The 23,614-nt window shown below is 38.5% G+C and overlaps 2 protein-coding genes across 2 annotated transcripts; both read left to right on the top strand.

The window, feature by feature from the left end:
• The first annotated feature begins 226 nt into the window (after positions 1-226).
• strip1 (striatin interacting protein 1) lies at positions 227-12,878 on the top strand. Its single transcript, XM_084733995.1, has 20 exons — positions 227-352; positions 2,170-2,239; positions 2,357-2,431; positions 2,523-2,657; positions 2,801-2,921; positions 3,830-4,005; positions 4,097-4,224; positions 4,314-4,496; positions 5,745-5,965; positions 6,079-6,144; positions 6,259-6,322; positions 6,454-6,525; positions 7,061-7,135; positions 8,079-8,176; positions 9,294-9,420; positions 9,566-9,666; positions 9,774-9,840; positions 9,927-10,031; positions 10,115-10,319; positions 11,699-12,878. Exons 1-20 carry the CDS (start codon positions 242-244, stop codon positions 11,944-11,946), a joined length of 2,448 nt encoding a protein of 815 aa, XP_084590121.1. The 5' UTR covers positions 227-241; the 3' UTR covers positions 11,947-12,878.
• A 3,229-nt stretch (positions 12,879-16,107) lies between these two features.
• drc3 (dynein regulatory complex subunit 3) lies at positions 16,108-22,848 on the top strand. The gene is given in 11 exon segments (XM_084743055.1): positions 16,108-16,246; positions 16,336-16,452; positions 17,400-17,566; positions 17,676-17,822; positions 18,429-18,739; positions 18,839-19,013; positions 19,551-19,706; positions 19,863-19,901; positions 20,226-20,360; positions 21,806-21,937; positions 22,652-22,848. Coding segments are annotated over 11 exon segments (1,608 nt in total). The 3' UTR covers positions 22,742-22,848.
• The last annotated feature ends 766 nt before the right edge of the window (positions 22,849-23,614 follow it).

Raw genomic sequence — 23,614 nt, 5'->3', positions numbered from 1 at the left:
TCGCACAGTACTGTTAGCACAACAAAAACATAAAACTTAAAAATTGTTAAATAAATATAACCTCAAGACATAAAGAACGGGTAAATTAGAAGGTATAGATGTTGTTTCCCCACTGAAAAAATGTTAAGATTGAGATAAATACGACATTCAGAATATGAACATGCACTGACAGAGCAGACATACAGTCAGACTCTCGCGCTCCAACTCTCATATCGCGAGATTACACTGCGCCCAGAAAATTATGGACGTCGGTGGGAACGGTGGTGGGCTTCCTGTAAACAATAAACAGAGAGCTATGATACCTAACAAAAGCAGGGGCGAATTTACCCGCAACCCAAGAAAAGACTCAGAGGTACGTGAACAGAAGTTGATTAATTTCCCTTGAGATTTTCTTAAACAGATGAGGCCTTTTCAGCTGCTACTGCAACACATATCGTTAGCTAACAGCTAGCTCTGTCAGGCTTCTGTACCTAAATTATTATTAAATGACTCGGAGACGTAAACTAACAACAACATCTGAGGTTTCTGGGATTGTAAAGTGATGTACCTAACATTATAGATGTGCAGTGTTTCATGTATAGTCCAGTGTAAACTTCTATAATGTTGAACAGCTTAGCTAGAGCTAGCTAGCTCATGTTAGCTAGTCACAGGCCAGACTGAATTGCCTGACAAGAATCCAGAGCCGACCTGTTGAAAACTAAATCTTCAGCTCCTGTCTGCAAACAGCTTTCTTCTTTATAATATATTGGGCTGTTGTGTTACTGTAATTTCGTTATATATATGTATACAACGGAGCCTGTAAAGAAACCAAAGTTAGCCGGTGTAGTGTAGCTTGACAGTGGGAGATTTGTGATGAATTAATCTGAAAGAAAATCGCTTTCAAAATTGATGTCTTTTAAACAGTGAATTGGACGTTTTGACCTCATGTAATATTTGAAAAATAAGAGAATAACACATAAACAGTTGACATTATAATTCCAGTTCAAAACATTTTAGCTCTAAATGTGATACAGAGAAATTCTTCATATGCCATAAACTGATGAATGACCAACAATCTGTTCATGTAAATGACAATCTTTCTTCAGCGTTGGAAGAGGTAGCTACTTTAACAGGTAAAAGTAGAAACTTTAAAATGTAAAATACACTCCTTCACAAGTAAAAGGTCTGCATTTAAATTTTACTCAGACAAAAGTGCATAAGTTAAGCAAAACATACTTTAAGTACCAAAAGTAAAAGTAGTCATAATGTATTAGAATGGCCCTTGTGTGTGTGTGTGTGTGTGTGTGTATGTATGTATATGTTCAAATGAACAAAATGGAATGTCCAAAACATTGACAAAGAAAATGGAAGTCAATGTGCAAAAAGAATCAGAAGAGTAACTTCACCTGTCAAGTTAGATGTGGAGAGCTCATAAATAAACATAGTGGAATAAAAAGTACAGTAATCCCTCTGAAATACTGTGAAGTATGCAGCAGATAAAACATTGAAATACTTATGTAAAATAACATACCTCAAAACTGTACTGAAGTAACTGATGTTGGCCGCTTTCCACCAATGCTGTGTTACAATAATTCACTCCATACTGTGTTCCCTTATACTTAAAGGTGGTATCTTGATGTCAGTTAAGGGGCACATTTGATTGATTTATTATTATGTAATAAGACTGTTGTGTGTTAAAACCAAAATAATGTTTTTGCAGCCTCAGCAATTCACTGTCATATAGCCAAGCTTTCCCATGTTTTTTCTTTCATTATGATTAACTAGCAGGTTTGGGACAAATTTGCATCATCCAAGAAGTATGCCACCATTTGGCCAGTGAAAAGATCACTTCATTAAAACCACAAAAAATGGACAACAGCCAAATAGTGCTTTCATCTTGCCATACACATTTTTTATTCATCCTCTCAACATTTAAAAATTACATTTTAATAAAGCAAAGTAATTCACCAGAAGAAGAGTGAAGAGTTTATACGTGGAATTCTACTTGTACTTCTGCGTATTATTCTGATTAATGGATAGATAGTGGCAGTGTGTTTTTGTGTGTGTCTGTTAAGGGGGATTTGGGTGACCTGACCCTTTAAGCTTGTGGTTGTACAGTTGGATTACTATGCCGAAGTAATCATTTTATTTAATCATAAAGGCATAAAATGTGTCATCTGTTGTGCACAGGGACTGTCTGAGTCTCCGGACCTTGAATTTGAATATGCTGATACAGACAAGTGGGCTGCAGAGCTGTCAGGTGTGTGTTTCATCATGAACATTGAGATTTCCTGACTAATTTTTATTCCCCTGAATTTCATTCTGTTAGAGTTTGCAACATCTGTATGTATTTATATATTCTTTGTGTGTGTTTCAGAGCTGTACAGTTACACTGAAGGACCAGAGTTTGCTCTCAACAGGAAGTGCTTTGAGGTGGAATTCAGAACACATGGTATGTTGTTGATCATATATGCTTAACTACAACCAAGATGAGGAAGTTATCTGTTTTAAATTTAACATCTCCACCTCCTCTGTGTTTTAAGTTGCTGATAAAAAGTGGACAGAGCTTGATGCAGCTCAGCACAGAGCTCACGCCATGCGGCTGTTGGACAGTCTGGAAGTGATTGCCCGTGAGAAGAGGCTGAAGGTCGCCAGAGCTCTTCTCTACATGGCTCAGGGTCAGTCCGCTTCACTTAAAGCATTTTAGTGTCAGTTAATTTGTAGAGAGTGAACAAGGACAGGAGAATGAATGATCAAGAAGGCTATATTTGGTTTTGTCTCTGCAGAATATTTCACAGTGGTACATTTTGTTTCTCTGTAGGAACGTTTGCAGAGTGCAGCTCTGAGGCTGAGGTGCAGCACTGGATGAGATACAACATCTTTCTGCTGCTGGATGTGGGGACCTTCTCTGCTCTGGTCGAACTGCTCAACATGGAGATCGAGTATGTTCTCTATGAATTAAACATGAAGTACTGATATCTGTTTTTGCTACAAAATGCTAGTAGGGTTGGGTGATTTGTTAAAATGATCCAACTTGTCACCAGCCCAGCAACTGGTGATTGGTGATGTATTCATGCAGGTGTGTGTGTTTCAGCTGGGAGATGGGTGTGGGCAGAGAGTTCAATACATTACATATGCTGCATTCAATAAATCAACAAAATAAACTCACAAAACATCAAGACAGGGAATATTTTTACACCAGTTTTCCTTGATTTTTTTTTTTTATTATTATACAGAAAAAACAACCTTGCACCTTCTGAATTCAAGTTTCTCTTCTTTACCAAACTAAGACGGGGCTTAATTTCCTTGTTTACTCATCAGTAAACACACTTAATTCGATTTGGTCAGAAACTAGATAACATTAAAGCTCAACATTACTGTCTTCCTTAGTCTTTCCACTTTTCCAACAATCACAGAGTCTGGTTTGGTCAAAATAAACCCTTAACTCGTATTCTGCCTTTACAGGCTGATTTCCTCCCACATGCTCTTTGGCTCAGCCTGTTGCTGAGCAGCTGGTCTCACTCATTCCTCGGAGGCAGACCATAAATTAGCAAAAGAAAATGACAAAAATCACAACCGGTGATAGACTCAGCCAGTCACAGATAGTTGATATATTCACCCAACTGCCAAGGGGGTCTGCAGCCTGCAGCTCCAGAGCTGTACACAGCTTTTATGCTCCTCTCCATTGTCTCCTTTTGCTTTGACAAAAAATTGTGGAAATGGAGCCGGACCACAGTGAGTTAAAGAAACATTTGTAGGTTTTCTTTTCAAGACTTCAAGTGAGTGTATTTTCTGTCATAGGATATTGAGTCTGGAGAGGTGCATATAACATTTATATTCTCTATTTCAGTAACAGCGCTGCCTGTAGTAGTGCTGTCAGAAAACCAGCCATCTCCCTCGCTGACAGCACAGATCTCAGAGTGCTGCTCAACATCATGTACCTGATGGTGGAAACGATACAACAAGACGACCCAGCTGACAAGCCTGAATGGAAAATCATCAGGGAAACCTTCAGAGCAGAACTAGGTAAGGTTCGGCTGTGTCAAAAGCTGCAGGTCTGTCATAAATATAAACAAAAACTTGCTAAGTGAATTTCCACTCTGCCTCTGTAACCCAGGATCTCCTCTGTTCAACAACGAGCCAATTTCTGTCATGCTCTTCGGTATGGTCACCAAGTTCTGCAGCGGCCATGCCCCTCATTTCCCCATGAAGAAAGTGTTACTGCTGTTGTGGAAGAGTATACTGGTGAGAGACAGATGGATATCTTCTCACTCTGATCCCCTCATGAATTCACAGCAAAACTAAACATATTAAAATCATCTCCTCTGTTTCAGTTCACACTCGGAGGGTTTGAGCAGCTCCAAAGCATAAAGGTTCGGAAGCGTGAGGAGCTGGGTCTCCCCCCTCTCCCGGAGGACAGCATCCGAGTCATTCGCAGCATGAGAGCTGCTTCTCCTCCTGCGTCTGCGTCCGACCTCATTGAGCAGCAGCAAAAACGGGCACGTCGTGAACACAAGGTACACACGACTACACTACCACTGCTAGTCGCTGCTCTCAGAACCAAAACATATTGTAGATTAAAGCTAGCAACAAGTAAAACGTGTCGCTGCCTTGACAATCTACCAGTGATGCACTTTCATACAAGACTTTGAAATATAGCGATATTCTATAGCATTTTTGATACCATGGGGAAAATTTTCACAGAACTGGGGGAGTAAAATTTTAGATTTTTATTAAAAAATAAAGGTAATAAGATTAAATCATGACAATGGAAAGATGAGTGGTGAAAGGAAGACAGCACTGTGAGTGAATGGAGGTGGTGTTATGCACCTGTGTGTGTGTGTGTGTGTGTGTGTGTGTGTGATCGATAATTGCGGAAATCACTTGACAACAATGACAACACTAATATAACCATAGTAAATTTAAAACATGGAGTATTGATTTTAGTCACAGTATATAAGGTTATTCTGGACTTGTATCTGAGTTTATAGGTGCAATTTATAGGTCCAGTCATGTGATGTTTTTACTAAATTAGCATGAAGTTGGCCAGAATCATAAGACACAACAGAGTAACAGAAACTTGGCATCTTCAGCTGGTATCTGGCTATGCTTTATACTTCGGAAACAGTAATATGAATCGTTCTACAAGCCATTTCCAACTATTTAAAAATCGATTTTAATTAAAAAAGAGTGAATTTTGCATTAGGATATTTTTCACATTATTGGAGTCCTTAAACCGATAAACTTAGTATCTGAGAAAGTAATTATTATGTTTAGAAAAGATTTAAAGGATCCAGTGTGTGAGATTTAGGAGGATTTATTAGCAGAATGTGATAGAAATTGAATATAATATTCTGCCATGGAGGCTGCCATGTTGCACCATCATGTTTCTATAGTAGCCCAGAACAGACAAACCAAACACTGGCTCTAAATATGGTTTTTCACATTTTGTGTTTGAGTTTCACAGCCACTGTAGTTTCTCCTACACGTTTGTAAGAGGAGGGTGAGGCAAGGTGTTTCCAGTCTGCAAGCTCACCATTAGATACAGATAAATCCTACACTCTGGTCCTTTAATTTAAATAATAACCTGTACATCTTACCTGATGTTAGTGATTATGTTTTTAAGGGTAATAACTTGTCTTATTGGTTCACATCGGCCTGGATACAGCATGGTGTAATATTTTCTACCTGTTGCACATTCACAGCTCTGCTCCACTAACCGTAAGTAATTCAGCATCTGAACTGCTTCCTTCTTTGTCACGCAGGCGTTGATCAAACAAGACAACCTCGACGCCTTCAATGAAAAGGATCCATACAAGGCCGATGACTCTCGTGAGGATGAGGATGACAACGATGACAATGACAACTCTATAGAGGCAGAGACTTTCCCTTTAGAGAGGGATGAGGTGATGCCTCCACCTATTCCTCACCCTCCGTCAGAGAGAGTGTCCTTCCCCAAAGGACTGCCATGGGCTCCTAAAGTCAGGTACTGCTCAGTATGACGAGATAATAACGCTGAGTATTTATTGCGTCCTTCCTCCTGTGCACAAATCTGTTATTGATAGTTTTGTTTTGCCATTATTGTTTTTGATCCAACAGGGAAAAGGACATTGAAAATTTCCTGGAATCAAGTAGAAGTAAATTTATTGGTTACACTCTTGGAAAGTGAGTTTTCTCTTTGTTTGCTTTAAATAAAGTTAAGACTATTTTATACTCTGACTGTATAGCGTGTGCTGTATGTGTCAAAGCATGCTTTTTCTTGTGCACACATCTTTGCAGTGATACAGACACAGTTGTTGGCTTGCCCAGGCCCATTCATGAGAGCATAAAGACGTTAAAGCAGGTATCATGTTGCCATTCAATATATTTCAGTAAATTTGTTTGTTTGTTTTTTCCATTGAGAAAATATTACAGATTCTGAATTACAGTATTGCTGCTGAATGTTCACTCATCAAGTTCTCATCTTTTTTTCAGCACAAGTACGTCTCCATCGCTGAGATACAGATTGCAAAGGAGGAGGAGTTTCAGAAAACACCTCTGTCTGGGGTAAATGGAAACAAAAACCATTCATGTTAAAAATTCAACAGCATGATGTCTTCCTTGTAGAGACTCCACCTAGGCTGAACCTGCCTGAATAATGTTAAAATTATCGTGCTCTTAAAAGTTGTCTTAAGTTTTGGACTAGAAAGAGCACACTACACTTCCTGTCTTTGTGCACTATTTAGCATCCTATGTCTTTTTGATCATGTGATACGATGCACTGACTTCACATATTAGAGGATTAAGTTAGAAAGTGTTTACTCTTTCTGCTGGTTAAGAATAGCAGAAGTTTAATACTCTATTTCTGCAAGACCAGATTGTCTTGAGGTGTTGTGGAAACATTATTTTGTGTCCAGGGACCAAAATTAGCACCAGCCAAAAGTGAAATCCTGATTAGATTTGCTTCACTTAGCAGCAAAAAACCAATGCTAACCTGTTGAGTGGCTGGTAAAATTTTATTCACCAGCCATTATGGTGGTGGACAAAAAAGTAAATTTTGTACAGTGTTTGTAACTCTTGTTTTGTCCCTCCTTGTCATCAGGGTGAAGAGGAGGTGGAGATGTCTGCCACTGAGCTGCTCTATCAGGGAATTCTGCCCAGTTTGCCTCAGTACATGGTCAGTGCTGTTTGTGGTCAGATATCATGGAGACAGTATTGATTATTTATACTTTTGTATAGTTTATATGGCTAAATGTTTCTGTGACTTGATTTAGCACAAAAATAAGTAACTATAGATACTATAAAGTGCGCTGTATATTTTTTATTGTGGGATGTACAGTTATCTTCCAGTATAGAAAGGACTCGGTTAGAGCATATTTTAATGCATTTCAGTTCCTTTTATTTACACAAATTAAGATTCAGAAAATAGAAAATTACACACTGAAACTTATCTTTGTGGCATAGACAGTTCAGTTTTAAATAACCAAACAGTCATGCATTTTAATGATTTGATTAAACAGTTTGCAGTAATTTATACCTTTATTGAGTTGTCCCCTAAGTCTCACAGGTAAAATTTCAGTTGAAGCAAGCGGCACAAATGAAAGAACTTGAGTGCAAAATATTGTAGCATTAAATGTCCAGCCTGTAAGATTTATAGGGATGTACTGGCAGAATATGGCAAAAGTATTTTTCATTGGTGTGTAATCACCAGGGAATAAAAATCTATAATAATAAGTTGTGTTTTCTTTACCTGGGTATTAACAGTTTATATCTACAGAGAGTGCAGGTCCTCTTCCACAGAGTCTGCCATCTTGCACCTCCACGTTTCCATAGTAGCCCAGAAATGACAGACTTTTTATGATTTTTGCAAGTTCTGTAGCCACTGTAGGTTATCCTACACGCTGGTCCTTAAAGGCAGGTAGACAGTTTGGTCTGTCGATGGATTGCCCCACCACATTATCATTATGTTATTTGTGTTAGTAGTCACTGTTTTAACAGGACAAACATCAGCCATCACTGCTCATCTGACTGCTAATGTAGCCCTTCAGAAGCAGGCATGAGGATCTGTGCCAAACACAATTTGTACCTGACTTAATGGTCTATGTCTCCCTCAATGACAGATCGCACTGCTGAAGATTCTGCTCGCAGCTGCTCCGACTTCCAAAGCCAAGACAGACTCCATCAACATCCTGGCAGACGTCCTGCCGGAGGAGATGCCGTAAGTGATGAAGTGCTTCTAAAAAGGTTTAACAGCTTTAGCAGTTCCTCCTCCAGTGCAGCATTATGTTAGGAATGAGGACAATATCCTAACTTTAGCAACAGCTTTTCTTTTGCAGTCAGATTTATATCTGGAGTGGGAAAGTATTACTGACATGCACTTTACTTTTGAATGTGATTACACAGATACTGTTACTGGAGTTTGCTTCAAATAGGACTGTATACATAGAGCTCTTGATATTGCTGCTACAACTGGCAAGAAATTATTCACTTTGGGGAAATTGCTATCTTTGCCAGCAAATTATGCTCAGGGAATTTTACAGTGGACTGCTTCAGCAGCTGGCTAATGTTAGCTACATGCAGCCTACAATAGGCTGGAGGCCAGGCCTCACTGATCAATGTTACTGTACAAAAGCACAACATTATAACTTCTACAGAAACACTTACTGAATCTGATCACTGGTTTGGGTGAAACTTGATCATATTTTAAGTAGAAAATGCTGTCTGGTTTTAAGCTACAACTTAGCCGCCGTTTGCGAGTAATGGGACTGGGCTCAGCAGCCACCCAGTGAACATGGTTGGACCATGAACTCTGCAACAGAGACCGACAAGGGATACAGAACTGAGGTCATTTACCAAGTTTCCTGAGGGGAAAAATAGCTTTACTTGTTGCTACCGGTCAACTGCCTTTCACCTCAGCCCTGGGGTACCAGGAGCCAAACACAGCAAAAAACCACCTTTGTAATGCATTTCCTGTAATCAGACCTCTGTCAGTCTCAGAGGCGGCATTCAGTCCCAGTCTCACAGTGTTCACTGGGAGCTCTCAGTCCAGGAATAGTCAGGTACATTAATTGATTTCTGTTGCATGTGGACTTTAAGAAACAGCAGCATCGAGACATTCTTACAATATAAACATGTATTCACACCAAGGAAATATTTAAGATTATACAGCCAAGTGTCTGCTCAGTAGGTTTGAAAGGTTCTTAAACTTAATTTGAATTGAATAGAAAGAAAAGGTTTTCTGACTTGAATAAACCACATCAAGGTAAAGGACTTTCACTCTGAGGATCATAAGTAAACTAAAATAGGCGATTGATTTGTAATGTCTGACTCTGCAGGACCACAGTGCTGCAGAGCATGAAACTTGGTGTTGATGTCAATCGACACAAGGAGATCATCGTGAAGGCGATCTCTGCCATCCTGCTGCTGCTTCTGAAACACTTCAAACTCAACCACATCTACCAGGTATGTGCATCACACACTGTCACCGTTTAGACTTCTCTGCAGCTGTTCAACTATTGAACTTATTTTGGTTTATTTCGCTGTGATAATAGGAAATAGCTAATTATCCTTCTTAACTGACTATGTCTTTTGCATGCCTGTCTCCTAGTTTGAGTACATGGCTCAACACCTGGTGTTTGCCAACTGCATCCCCCTCATCTTGAAGTTCTTCAACCAGAACATCATGTCTTACATCACAGCTAAAAACAGGTACTGTCAGGGCCTCTTTGAAAAATAAAATCATGACTCACATTTGCAGAAAATGAACTGTTTCATTTTGTTTTATTTCACCACTCTCAATTTTCTCTCCTGAACAGCATTTCAGTCCTTGACTTCCCATATTGTGTGGTGCATGAGCTCCCTGAGTTAACTGCAGAGAGTTTGGTAAGTTTTCTGTTGACTTACAGTTGTGTATGAGTGCAAACGTAGCATTGAAGTAATTTTTAATGGGGATATTTTGTGTTTTACAGGAAGCAGGAGACAACAATCAGTTTTGCTGGAGGAATCTGTTTTCTTGTATTAATTTACTGAGGATCCTCAATAAACTGACCAAATGGAAACACTCCAGAACAATGGTGAGAGCTCATCAAACAGCATTTACCATGACAGGTCACCATGTTTCCATGAATGAAGGACATATTGATCTTTTCTCTTCCAGATGCTGGTGGTGTTTAAGTCTGCTCCCATCCTGAAGAGGGCGCTGAAGGTCAAGCAGGCCATGATGCAACTGTACGTCCTCAAGCTACTCAAAGTGCAGACCAAATACCTGGGACGCCAGTGGAGGAAGAGCAACATGAAGACCATGTCTGCCATTTACCAGAAGGTCCGACATCGGCTCAACGATGACTGGGCATACGGAAATGGTGAGTGGAACCGACAGAGTTATAGTCAGTAATGGTGATAGAAAGAAGTAGAATTAAATAAACACCACAGCTTAACTGTGATAATTTTTTTTTATTACATTGTCGTGTAAGTTATTGACTCATTTCCAGCTGTTTGCTGTGAAGTGTATTTGGTTCTACTTAGAGCTGACACAGTCAATTAATCTGTTTTTTTGACAGACAGGGAATTACTATTAGACTATTTTGTTAATCACATATTTTATTTGAAGAAAGATGACAAAATAAAAATGAACAATTTTGTTGTTTTGACTGTTGGTCACACAAAAAAGCTTTTAGAAATTATGATGGTATTATTCATAATCTTCCTACATTTTATTAAGCAAACAATGCACCAGGGTAAGAATAGTCACTCTGCAGTTATTTGACTATTTACACTCAGCTTTCCAGTTTAGCTAGTCTGGAAACCAGATGAATCTGCAGAACTGATGTTTTCATTTGATTTGGAGGATACGTCCAGTCCCTCTTCCACTCAGACAGAATTTTACAAGCCATGGATCTGGTCAGGCCAATCACAACCGTTTATTTAGTATGGGGTATTTTAGTAATTTAAAAAAAAGTATTTTAGTGTACTGATGAGTTGTAATACAGTAAAGACCGTACCCTACTTGGAAACGGAACAAACACTGCAGCATCACATGTTTTCTTGCTGTAATTGGTTGTAGCCAATTAATTAAAATAATTAAGATGCCTTTTTTGTCATTGCATGTTAAATACAACAAAACTTGGTTTCGTTGCCCTGACTGGTTGTAGGTCTGTCCAGTTGTGTCCAAATGAATTTTGCCCTGTGCATGTTCATAACTCCCCTTGGAAATAGAAAATGAACTGAGAGGTTCCAGGCTATAGGTTAGTTATTGAAAGCGTCGGTATAGGGGGGAGGTTGTGGTGAAGTAATGGGTCAAACACAAGACTTTCACTTGGAGTTTGAGGCCCAAATTAAACTTTTTTTTTTTGTCCAGTCACAGTTTGGTTAGGTATAGGCAACAAAACTACTTTGTTATAACCTGGCATTGCAAGACTATTTTGCAGAATGTGAATTATCTGCCAGAGCAAACATAAACATGAGCAGGTTCATCTGGTTCCAAGGCTGACCTGGTTAGGTTTATGCAACAACATTATCTGTTAGCCTTTGGAAAAGAAATTATGGTTGGCCATGCAGGTGTAAATAGACATACTGACTTTTCCACCCCAGGTGCTAATGACACCTGTGTGCTAATAACATCTGCCTAATAATATATAGTTGCAGCTTTAGTCCAGCCCAAGGTCAGAATTGCTGAGAGCTGTATTTCCTCTTAAACCTGATCAAAGTGCTCTAATATTAAACTTCTGTTTTCCTGGAGCAGATCTAGACGCTCGTCCCTGGGACTTCCAGGCTGAGGAATGTGCTCTGCGGGCCAACATTGAGCGCTTCAACAGCCGCCGCTATGACAAGAGCCACAGCAACCCGGACTTCCTGCCTGTGGACAACTGCCTGCAGAGCGTTCTGGGTCAGCGGGTGGACCTGCCCGAGGACTTCCAAATGAACTACGACCTGTGGCTGGAGCGGGAGGTCTTCTCCAAACCTATTTCCTGGGAAGAGCTGTTACAGTGAGATCAATCAACAACTTTCAGCGTCCTCGTACGTGAAATAAAACCGTTTGAATCAGGAGTTCAGACAAACCACCAACAGTGCTCTCGCTGATAGACCACAGCATTATGTTACGTGTTCTGTACAGATTGAAGGTGATGGATGGATTTCACTCTCAAAAGTCACCAGGTGTAGACTCTGAATCATCATGCCAACCAAATGCTTCATATGATGAACTGTTGAGACTGTTCCCACACTAACACCACCCACAGTTTTCTAATGAAATAACCTGAAAAGACTTGAGTGTTAAATCTTGCTCCGTATGTGGACTTGAACCCACCCCCGACCTTTACAGTTCTGTGTGCCTCTGACCTGCTACGGAGGGTCAATAAGTTTGACATTGAAGCACTACATAATATTATCCTCACTCTTGATTTTAAAGATCTTTACTTGGAATAAATTTTCTGCATTAACTGTTCAGATTGAAACAGAGGAGTGTGTACTTTTTGAGGCAGGGCTCAGGGGCCTCGTTACAGAAAGAAATCCTAACTGCTTGTACTAACTTAAGTTTCAAAGATAAGAAGAAATACCATCTTTCTATTACAGAAGCAGTTCCTAAACTCAAAGCTGTGTCCTATCCTATCTCAGACCTCTTATCTTAACTCAAGTCATCCCAATAAGATCTGTAAACTTTATTCTTAAATCAGTCCTGTCGTGCCCATATCCTTTTCAACAGCTGTCAGCTGTTTCAAATCAATAATTTGAAACAAAACATTGATTTAAAAATGATTTCAGTGAATTTATTCTTCCGCCAGAATCTATGATCAGAACTGTGCCCATAGCAACGGTCTGTTATTCATAACAGTCTGTTATACAGACATAACAGAACTTCGAATGCTGTAACTGACCAGTCAGCTTTATGGGTTCATGGGGCATTGATCATATTAATGTAGGAGAGGAAAAGTTTACTTCCTGATTATCAGCCCAGGATAAAGACTTGAAGTGGCAAGAGGAGGCAGATGCTGTCACCTCAGTATGCAATGTTTTACTACGGAGAACTGCAGGCGTAGCATGTTGATCAAATTCAAAATTAATTTAATTAATCTTGGCATTCGATATATAGCCATTAATAGCCTTTCAGTCATTATATTTTAGTGTTCATCTTGTTCTCCGTCCTTACTGTCATTATCATACAGACCTGACAAGAATGGTGCTGCGAGTTTTGGTTGTTATTTTCAATTTAGGACTGGGCCCATCCATGCTATCCTACCTTAAGAAATTCTTCACTTAGCACTGTTCTGTAATGTCTTAATTCCTGTCCTATTCTGAGATAGGATTTTTTTCCTAAATGCAGTTAGGAAATGTGTTTCTGTAATACCACAAGTCCTGAATCTCATCCTAAACTGAGATAAGATAGGATATCAGACTTAGGATGTGTCTCTAATGATGCCCCAGCACATTTACAGTGTTAATATATATAATATTCCCTGGTACATCTCATGAGTTTACCCCCTTTAGAGCGATGAAAAAAATATTTTTTGTGTACAAATAAAAACATATATTACTTTTTAATAGCTGATCACCTGAAGGGAGCAAAGACATCTGTTTACCTGACTTAGCCTTTGTTGTTGTTCCACTCCATTTGCATCTGGTATGAGTTTTATTTGCATTATTCTGAGTGCTGCCTACACACTTTTACTCTGGGACCATGGAGGCGACCATTCAGACCTCACCTGACCACCAGGCTGAATGACAATACAGCCTTGATTTTTTTTTTTTTCTTTTGGTACCTAATTGAACTCATTAGTATCTTAACTTGCTTTGTTGTGTGGAAAAAAAAACTGGTTGCACGTGTGTGAAAGAAACATTTAAGTTTCAAGTCTGTGGTTTCTGAGCTTCTGAGCTTCACTCACCAGACAGCTAGTTTGGACTGAAGGGGATTAACTCTTAATCTTAATTGCCAGTTAAAGAACCATTTTACTCCGTCTTTTTCTACTTCTCAACTTTTTCTTTTGTTTTATTATAAAGGTTAAGGAAATGAGAATACATGTAAATTGTGAAACTTATTTATCATGGCTTTGTCTTTGTTTTATGTTGACTCAAATACTGTAATAAAAATTATACTGTCATCCATACTGCATTTATTTTTCTTCTTTAAAGATTTTTGGGGGTATTTTTTATAGTGGTAGCAGAGATACAAACAGGAAATAGTGAGGATTTACATTTTGTTAATGGTCCAGTGTGTACGATTTAGAATGTGGCAGAAATGGAATATAATATTCAGAAGTATGTTTTCATCACCTCATAATAAGAGTCATTGTGTTTTCATTATGTTAGAATGAGCAGTATGTATCTACAGAGGGTGAAGATCCTCTTCCAGACCAGCAATGTTTCTACAGTGGCCCAAACAGACATCACCTTTTATTCCCCCATATTTATTGAGAAACTACATTGACCACATCCATCATGACAAAATGTCTTATGTCCAAAACAAAGTTATTCAAGTTCACTGTTATAAGACTCAATAAATCAGACAATATTTACATCTGAGATGGTAAAATCAGAAAATTTGGACACTTCATGATTTAAAAAATGACTCAAAACCATTAATGGATTATCAGAATAGTTGGTGATTAATTTAATAATGGATTAATAATTGATTAATCCTTGCAGCATTATTAGCAGTTACTTGAGCAGAAGACAGTTTCTAGAAGTTGCAGCTAGACTGTATTTCCCAGACTGCTGATGGCATTTTTCTTTTTTTTGTTGTTGTTCAGGAATTCATCACAGGAGGAGAAACACTCACTGTGCTGATCAACAGAGTGATGAACTGATGGGATTTTTGTTTAGTCTGCAGCTCCATGTTTCCAGGTCCTCCTTTTTAACAGAAATCCTCTTTAATTTAATGATTAAAATAATTGTACTGTATATTTATTTACCAAGCTAAAAGAGACAGCATCCTCTATAGTGATACGAAGATTAGCAAGAAATGTGTTTTCTCTGTTTTCTATGTTGGGACCAATACATGTAGGAATTATAATTTTAATAAGTCTGTTGATCTAACTGATGTTTAACGCTGAGCTCATTCTAGTTACTTCAGGCCCCTGTGGCTGGTGTAATCTGCAGCAATGCATCATGGTCTATATAAGACCATTTAATGTCTAGCATCACTGTCCTGTGAGAACCATGTATCTCTAAAAAGTCACAAAACAGCCTTTTTTCAGCTTTGTGGATTAAAAAGTTCAGTATTTGCCTCTGGGAGGTAATGTAGAAACATAATGTTGGATATTTTGGAATTAATGTACAAAATAAGTACAGTACTTGATATAAATGTACTTAGTTTGCATCACTAACAGTTGTGAATTTATGTGGGTTAATATGTATTCTCCAGTACCTTCTGTCCACTTTAAGTTCTTAAGACATTTCAGCAGAGGTGCAAAAACAGTTTGGAGGGTGCTGAAGCCAACCCCCCCCCCAAAGGTCGCAGTCACTGCCCCCTGCCTCTGCCAATGGCAGTACACCCTACTTGCAATTAAAAATCAGATTAATTATTTTAAATTAATTCGTCCAGTGTACATATGGTTGTGTTTTATAGTAGAAGGGAGTTAACCATGTAAGATGAACTATTAAAAATAAATATTAGCCCACTTTTACGCACATTATGGCACGGGGACTCAAATGGCACTCAATGCTAGGATTAACTCAAAACATTTGTCTATGGGAACATTACAGTGCTTGTACCAGTCATATAATTTGCCTACGAATACATTTTATTGAGTGTGTTTGGAGGCGAAAGTTCAGGACCATATATATGTCGTCATTTTTAGCAAATGAGGCTACATTCAACAAACATTTTTACACCTACAAACGCATTGGAATACTCAAACTATTGACTGTATATATCCAATAATGCACTTTTGAAAAATTAACGTTAAACTGCACAAATAATTTTTTGTCACCTTAGCTAATAATATTTATATTTGTCTTATTACGTTAAACGTTCAGTTTCACAGAATCATTTGGACGCACTTGAACGCACCGTAACGTCAACTGGTTGCTATGTAACGGTGTAAACAACAGCGGTACGAAGGTTATAAAGCGTGTTTTTGCATCGGAAGAGGGTATTGGAATTACCGTTGGCTAATCTATTATCGTATTTGAGTAGAGTTTGCAGAGTTTGTCAGGATGTGTACGTCATTTTATCCGACTGAAGAGCTTCAGCTGGAGGAAATAATAAACCAACTTGATGACCAGGGTCAGCGTGTCGCAAAGCAGGAGGGGATCCACTTCAGTGAAGTCCGTGAACTAAGACTGCACTTGAGAAGTAAGAGGAATTAAAAACATTATTAATAATCCGTGTATGAACGACTGCGTATTGGGTTTAGATTACTGTGTGAGGTTGTGTGTTCGCAGAGCTCCAGAACATTACAAATTTATGGGAATTGACGTCCTTGACCAGGCTTGACTTGAGCGCCAACATTATAAAGAAGATTGAGGGCTTGGACCAACTTGTCAATCTGACATGGCTGAGTAAGACCAAGCTTTGTGTAATGGGTGTTTCTGCAACTACAAGTTCCAGCAGTGACTTTTTGGATTTATGTCAAAACTTTTGTCTTATGATGTTTGAGAAATACATACAAAATGATATGATATGAAGTTAAAGAAGCAACATGTAGCACGTGGGCATGCAGAAATTAGTGTTGCGGTTCAAACACCACATTGGAGCCATAGACTGTATATTAAATAGGTTGAAATGTTATCCATGGTTGAAGCCCCTGCCTCCTCCTCTCCGTACTTGGGGAACTTCTTCATGCTTCAGGAGCTCTGCAGGAACACTGCAGGAGTGCAGGACTCGTCAGCATCATAAATTGACAATAACAAGTGAAGACGAGTCCTACACTGTAAGCTGATGAGCTGTCAATGTAAAGGAACTCGATTATTTTTTCTCAGTCTCTCTAAAAAGGCAGCCAAGTTAACCTTCCTCAAGTGTAAGTTAAAAGTTAATACTGGATCACATTTTCAATTTGAGTTTAAAGATTTGGGTGCAACAGAATTACATTTAATCTAGTTTTAGAGTTAAAAACTAAACTGAGGGTTAAAGAGAGGAATAGATTTAATCTTTCTTAACTTTATGCCAATTTAAAAGTTTGGTGAAAAATAATTTAAAGTTAGACATGCAGCTGTCAGCTGAAAAAGTAACATACATTGTTATTTGTGTGTATGAACACAATTGGCATGTAACATTCCTGTCTAAATTTTCCATTGTGCATAGAAAACCATGAAATCCCTATTTTTTATTTCTTAAATATCAGTATTTACAATGATGTAAAAAAAAACCTTTTTTTTCTTTTTTTTTTTTTTTTACATTTTGGAGAGTCAAAAATACCTGTAGTTCCTGAAACACCCTTTTATATTCTTGTCATAATTGGGCAGGTATTGGCAAGGATGCTGATGATGAATCTGAATGTGTCTGTTAGATCTGTCATTCAACGGCATCGGGGAAATTGAGGGTCTGGACTCTCTGCAGAAGCTTGAAGTGCTGAATTTGACTGGAAACAAAATCTCTGTCATTGAAAACCTGGACACACTGGAGAGACTCACTCATTTCTCCATTGCGAAGAACTGCCTTGAACAACAGGACAATGTAACAATTTTTTTTTTGCACAATCTGTTACATAAAATGCTGTGTAACATTTAATACTAACATGACAGAATATTTACATAACCTAATGCAAATCCAATGTATTTCAAAGGTGCTCTATCTGAGGAAGTTTAAGAAGCTGATCTACCTCTCCCTGAATCAAAACCCTGCCTTTAAGGGTGATGATTACAAGTTGTACATCACTGTCTACTTCCCAGAGTTGAGGTACATAGACGACACATTCATCAACAAGGAAATGGTAAGTACAGACAGCAGTGTGCTTTGACTCAAACAAAGTTTTATAGCACTTGTTCCTGTTAATGCTTATCAAAAATACACATTTTTAAACCATAATTCTTATTTAGCTTTGATTTAGAAGGGCTTCAGAGTTGACATATTATTGTTGAGACACATCTGATGGTAAGCTTACTAGTGTCTGAGTAGTGTTCCCATCTTTTTTAAACTAGGAAGTGAGACAGGGGTCCTTTGGGTATAGCCAATCCTTTTTATGCTTCATTAAATCTTACATTTGTAAAGATCTGACAGAGTTGACAGAAATCTGGGACAGAACCTTAAAGAACCAACATTTTCATTAAAAAAAAAAGGCATAATGGCTTAGAAATAAAAGAAATGCTGACCAAAATGGTTAATAAATTACATATACTCCATATGTATATATATCCTTAGTCATTTTTCACTAAAAAAAATATTGGGATTAAAGTGTTTGTATTAATAATTTTTTTTTTTATCATTTTCTTCATCATGTTTAATCATTCTCTTTAAACCATAACTTGTTTGGATGAAGTTGTTTATAATTTGTCATTTCTATACTGTACATCTAAGTCACCTGTGCACATATGTGTAGAAAGAAAAAGCATCTATCAAATATCCCGACGCCTCTGAGATCATGAGATATGAGGAGCAGCAGAAACAAGAAGCTGAGAAGACCACACAAGAAGTCAAATTACACAAGGTAATATAAAGTTCACATTTGGCAATGCAGTTGTTTTCTGCTGCTGTTTGTGTAGATGCTGTGTTTAAGTTCAGTTCTTCTTCCCGACAGGATGCCTTTGTGGAGGAGCTGAATGGGCCTCATCTGTTTAAGAGCATGCTCAAAGATGATCCACAGGCAGAGATGCTACACAAGGTGCCCGGAGTGCCTGCTCTGCTTCAGACATATCCTTTGTTATCTGTCTTTCTTATCTAAACGGGTGCATTAATAATAGCATATAATCTGTGGAAATCCTTACTTGAATTCCTTAACCCTAAACTTACGTTTGAGCAACAAATAGTGGAGGTGTGCACGCAGTTATTTGAAGCAGGCTTGACCGAACATAAGCGAAGAGAGGCAGAGGTCGGCCTCTTCACCAGTGGTGTGACAAAGACTAAGGAAGATTTCAAGCAGCAAACAAGGAAAATATTGTCAAAGTTTGACAGGCAACACCGAGAGGTGAGCTGTGAGGACTGTAACGTTTTGAAAAGTTATGTTCTGGGTTATGCTTATGGGTTTTCCTGCAGCCTGCAGAGCTTCCCGGACTCTGGGGACGACGTGGTAGAAGGAAGCAACTTGCATTAACCATAGACTGTGTTTTAAATTGGATTTCAACCTATTTAATATACAGGCTGTTGCCCCAACTTGCTAGTTGAACTGCAGTACTAATTTGTGGACATGCAATTGTTACATATTACTTCTTTAAATGCCAGTCATGTCAGACGTCTACAGCATAACCCTGACGTATTTTTCTGTCATTAATATATAAAAATGTGAATCTGAAACAACATGTTGCTGCTAAGATAACAATGTATATTAGATCATGACGTGCATGGAATAATGAATCATGTATGACTTTTCTTTGTTTTGAAACTGGCATTATATATCGTCCATCTGCCACTCTGCTGCCTAAAAACACACAGTTAACTAAATCTAAATCTGCTCTGTAAATCTTACATTAGTATAAGAATATCTCTGGTGTTCACACCTTGCTAGAGCACAGAGGAGATGCTGACGTTATCAGACCCCGTCCTACTGAAAGCCAAGATTGACCATTGCCGTGGTGAAATCAATGAACTCAATTCTGTCCTCATGACACTGGAGTTGCACCTGTTCAGCGAGGTGGAGGTAGGTGTGTCCAAATCTGGTTTATTCTGAAAAACGTAGATTGTCATTGAATTTGAGCCACTCATTAGACTCAGTGATATAAGTTATATTGTATATACATTATTATAAACTACTTTAACCCCACGTCAAAAACTGTGTGCCTCTCTACTGCCCCATAATGAAGCCTCCTGTTCTTTTCAGAGAGTCACCGAGATGTTTGACACCAGCATCACAGAGATGGTCAGCAGCTTCACAGACACCTTTCAAGAGACATATCCTTTCTCACCGTGCATCAGTTTAAGAGCTCTGAATAATATCGGTAGTTCATAACTGTTGTCAGGGTCGTGTCCTCACTATCATGATAAGGTGCTCACACTTCCTCATGTGGGGAAGCAACTTTCCCCCAGTCCAGTTTTAATTTGGTCAAATCTGGGTCTCAGGGTAGCAGCCTCCCTCTGTTTGGTCAGTAATCCTGTTTAAATGTCAGGGTTTGAATCCTACACGGTGACAAACACAGAGTTTGGCTGCGACATGAACCGTAAATCTAATTCAGACCTTCCTTGACACAGTCATACATTCGCACAGATTCGAGATCTGGTGGATAAATATCATGAGAAGGTGCAGCAGATCACTTTAGCAATGCTGAAAAATGTGGCCGAGGACAACCTGGACAAGGACGTCCAAGATGATGACAAAATGGTGAGTGACAGTCAGTCTGCCACCAAAAATATGACAGTATATTACATTTACTATAGAAGTAAATTTGAAATGATTATAGTCTTATAAACATGTCATTGACAGCAACTAACAATTTTTTTCATTATCAATTACTCTGTTGATTATTTTTTTAATTAATCAATTAGTTGTTTGGTCCAAAAAATGTCAAAAAATCAGTGTTTCTCAAAGCTCAAGGTCATGTCCTCAAATTTCATGTTTTGTCCACAACCCAAAGATATTCAGTTTACTGTCAAAGAGGAGCAAACAAACAAGAAAATATTCACATTTGAGAAGCTGAAATCAGAAGATTTGGATTTTTTTAATTAAAAAAATATTTGATTACTCGATTCATCATTGCAGCTCTAGTGTCAGTGTAACATTATAGCCAACGCTTCCACAGGCCACTGCAAATACACATATGTATACTATTACAAATGTAGCAGAATAATAGCAGTCTAATGTGAATACTAATGAAAGAGGACATGTTCTGACCTGGTGTTAACATGTGTCATGGACGATCCGATCACAAGTGGACGGCTCTGAGTACACCTGGAACCTGGAATACCAGTGTGTCTTCAGATGTGTGTTGAGTGACCAGATCTCATTTCCCTGCTCTGTATGTAAATAAACGCCAGGGCTGTTTTGTCAGTTGAATGTCCAGTTGGCCTTTTATTTGTTACTTCACTTTTAGTTCAGCGCCACACTTAACTCCTCTGCTTTGTATGCTGAAGAGAGGCATCAATGACCACAGAGCCTCTTTCCTGTCTACACCTCTCAGCAACACAGTGTTTTTTTTACAAGGAGAACTTTTGCTCTCCTAATATTAACAGCAGAACTTACTGTTCTGCTGTTAATGTTTTCTCTCTCTGTATGCAAATAAACTGGGAGCTGGGAGGCTCAACTGGGAGAAACTGACACAATGGTTTTTACACAAAGAAAGAAGTAACTTAATGTAAAACATTTGCTAAATTTAGAAGAAAAAATTAACAATTTGTTGTAGACAGCGTTTCACAAAGTTGTTAAAGTTTTAAAGTCTGAAAGAACTTCAGGAGCTCTGCAGGAACATGAAAGCCCACACTAAATTTTCATTACAGTGACACAAATGATGGACTTGCAGAATGTCAGTAGAGCAGGTGTCCCCCAGTGTTGACCACAACACATTTGTGTACAAACTGCTGAAAGAGTGTGGTCTCATGTAACCTAGACCACCTCTGAATGTGGTCTGAATGATCGGATCTCAAATGCATCCTCGGGGCATTAACACCTGTGCTTAGAGCTGTCTACTTGTCATAAGATCACTCATAATGCATGATATTACAGGTCTGAACAGGGCCAGAGAGGAACCTGCTGGTCAGTTGAGGTGAGGGCGTGGTTTGTTACAGGTCTCGGTGTTCTCAGCCTTTCACAACTGTGTTTATTGTGTGAAGCTGTTTGCAGACAAAGACACAGTGATGGACGCACTGGAAGCCAGCCATGGTAACCACCTGCTGAAGATCAATGACCAAGAGGTTCAGTTGGAGACGGGTCTCAATGCCTGGAAAGTGTCCCTAATTAAAGAGGTAAAGATTTCATTAAAGCGAACACCCTAATTTAGATTTTTTTTTATGGAGAACAAACCTCTCCTCTGTATCTCACAGTCTTGTTATTGATTGCTGTAGTGGAAATTCTGAAGGATGGTTCACTCAGACACTGAAGAAGAGTTCAGGAGTCCCAGATGAAGCTCGATCGAGGAGAATTCAAGATTATCAATACACATGAGGTGTTGTGATTGCCAACCCAATTCTGAAGGTTGCTTCTCGAGTGGAGATATTTAACTATCTCCTGACATGCCCTGGAATCCAACTCATTACCATGTATGGATATAACGTGTCCATCCATATGCGTGCACAAATTCTATTGGACATATTAAAGACAAGGAACTATGCTCACCTTGTTGCTCTAAATCATAATGTCCGTCACCCCTGGTCTCACACTGCGCTCTGTTGTAGAGTGTGGAGACGGTTTGCCAACTAGATAAGCTGTGACCTTGGGGCCTGAGGGAGAGGATCTTGGGGATGCGCTATTCTCTTATTTGTACAGTTGTAGGCTGTGTCCGGGAAGGGAGAAGGGAAAATACAAGTAACTGATTAATTGCTAGAATGCCCGTTCAGGTTAATGACCTATGATCAGGACCAACATATACCTTGTGTTTGTGGGAAAAGGCCTAGGGAATACTGTATCCCTCTAAAAAAAAATCCATAACAATTGCTATTTGTCTTTATGGATTATTACAGATTCAAGACAATGAACTGAAGGAGCACCGCAAGCGTCTCAGAGACATCGTCAGATATCAGGACTATTTGATGGATTGTCTGGGGAAGTAGCTGCCTTATCACAACAAGATTTGAACAACTTTAACAGATTTCACTGTGTGCAAGTAAAATATTTCTAGATTTGTTCCATATGCAATAAAGAATTTTAAAAATGTTCACCAGTTCACCTGTTTCTTGCTGCCTATTTAGAGATTAGACGAGAGATTTTAATGATCATTTTATGTTTTTTTTGCGGTGTCTTCGCTCGTTCCCCAGCCAACCAAATACATATGCATGAGTTCTGTGCGCTGTACACTTCTCTCATCTTTTTTAAAAATAAATATAAAGCAGAAAGAATAACAGTACATGGAGTCTAAAAAAATATATGCAGACACAGGTTTGAATGGTTTAATTGCCACATAACCAAATAATATGTGTAGTGAAATATAACACCTCATCAGCAAAATTAAGAATTAGAAAAAATATATATAAAGGAGAAAAGTAAAATGTGTGGTATAGTGTATCATATTTAGATTTCTATGAGGTATGGTAGGTCTAAATATAATAATAATATATAATAATTGCATGTTTTATTATATTTGAGAGCAGAAACTTAATAAATCTGTGGAAAGTTATGTGCACTGTTAAAAAAAAGTTGAGAAAATCCATAATTTCAAGGCAACAGCCTTCACTAGTTTTTGAGTTTTGAATCAGACTAAAAAAAAAAGTTTTATTTATTTTAGTAAATTAAACAAAAGTTTTTCCTTAACCTGAATTTTTATAATTTGGATGCTTGAAAAAATAAATTGTTGCAATTACTTGTCCAGGGTGAACCCCGCCTCTCGCCCAATGCCAGCTGGGATAGGCTCCAGCAGCCCGCAACCCTTACGGAATAAGCGGTTACAGAAAATGAATGAATGAAAGAAATTGTTGCAATTGAAAATA

Source organism: Lutjanus erythropterus, chromosome 2, assembly GCF_056507025.1.
Source record: "Lutjanus erythropterus isolate fLutEry1 chromosome 2, fLutEry1.hap2, whole genome shotgun sequence".
Taxonomy (NCBI): domain Eukaryota; kingdom Metazoa; phylum Chordata; class Actinopteri; order Lutjaniformes; family Lutjanidae; genus Lutjanus; species Lutjanus erythropterus.
Note: the sequence above shows the minus strand (reverse complement) of the source record. Positions and strands in the feature narration are given on the sequence as shown.

Excerpts from the sequence above, each read along its gene's own strand:
- strip1 (XM_084733995.1), top strand. The coding sequence starts at position 242 with ATGGACGTCGGTGGGAACGGTGGTGGGCTTCCTGTAAACAATAAACAG. Across the intron at positions 6,323-6,453 it reads GCATAAAGACGTTAAAGCAG|CACAAGTACGTCTCCATCGC; the intron begins GTATCATGTTGC and ends TCTTTTTTTCAG. Across the intron at positions 9,841-9,926 it reads AGTTAACTGCAGAGAGTTTG|GAAGCAGGAGACAACAATCA; the intron begins GTAAGTTTTCTG and ends TGTGTTTTACAG.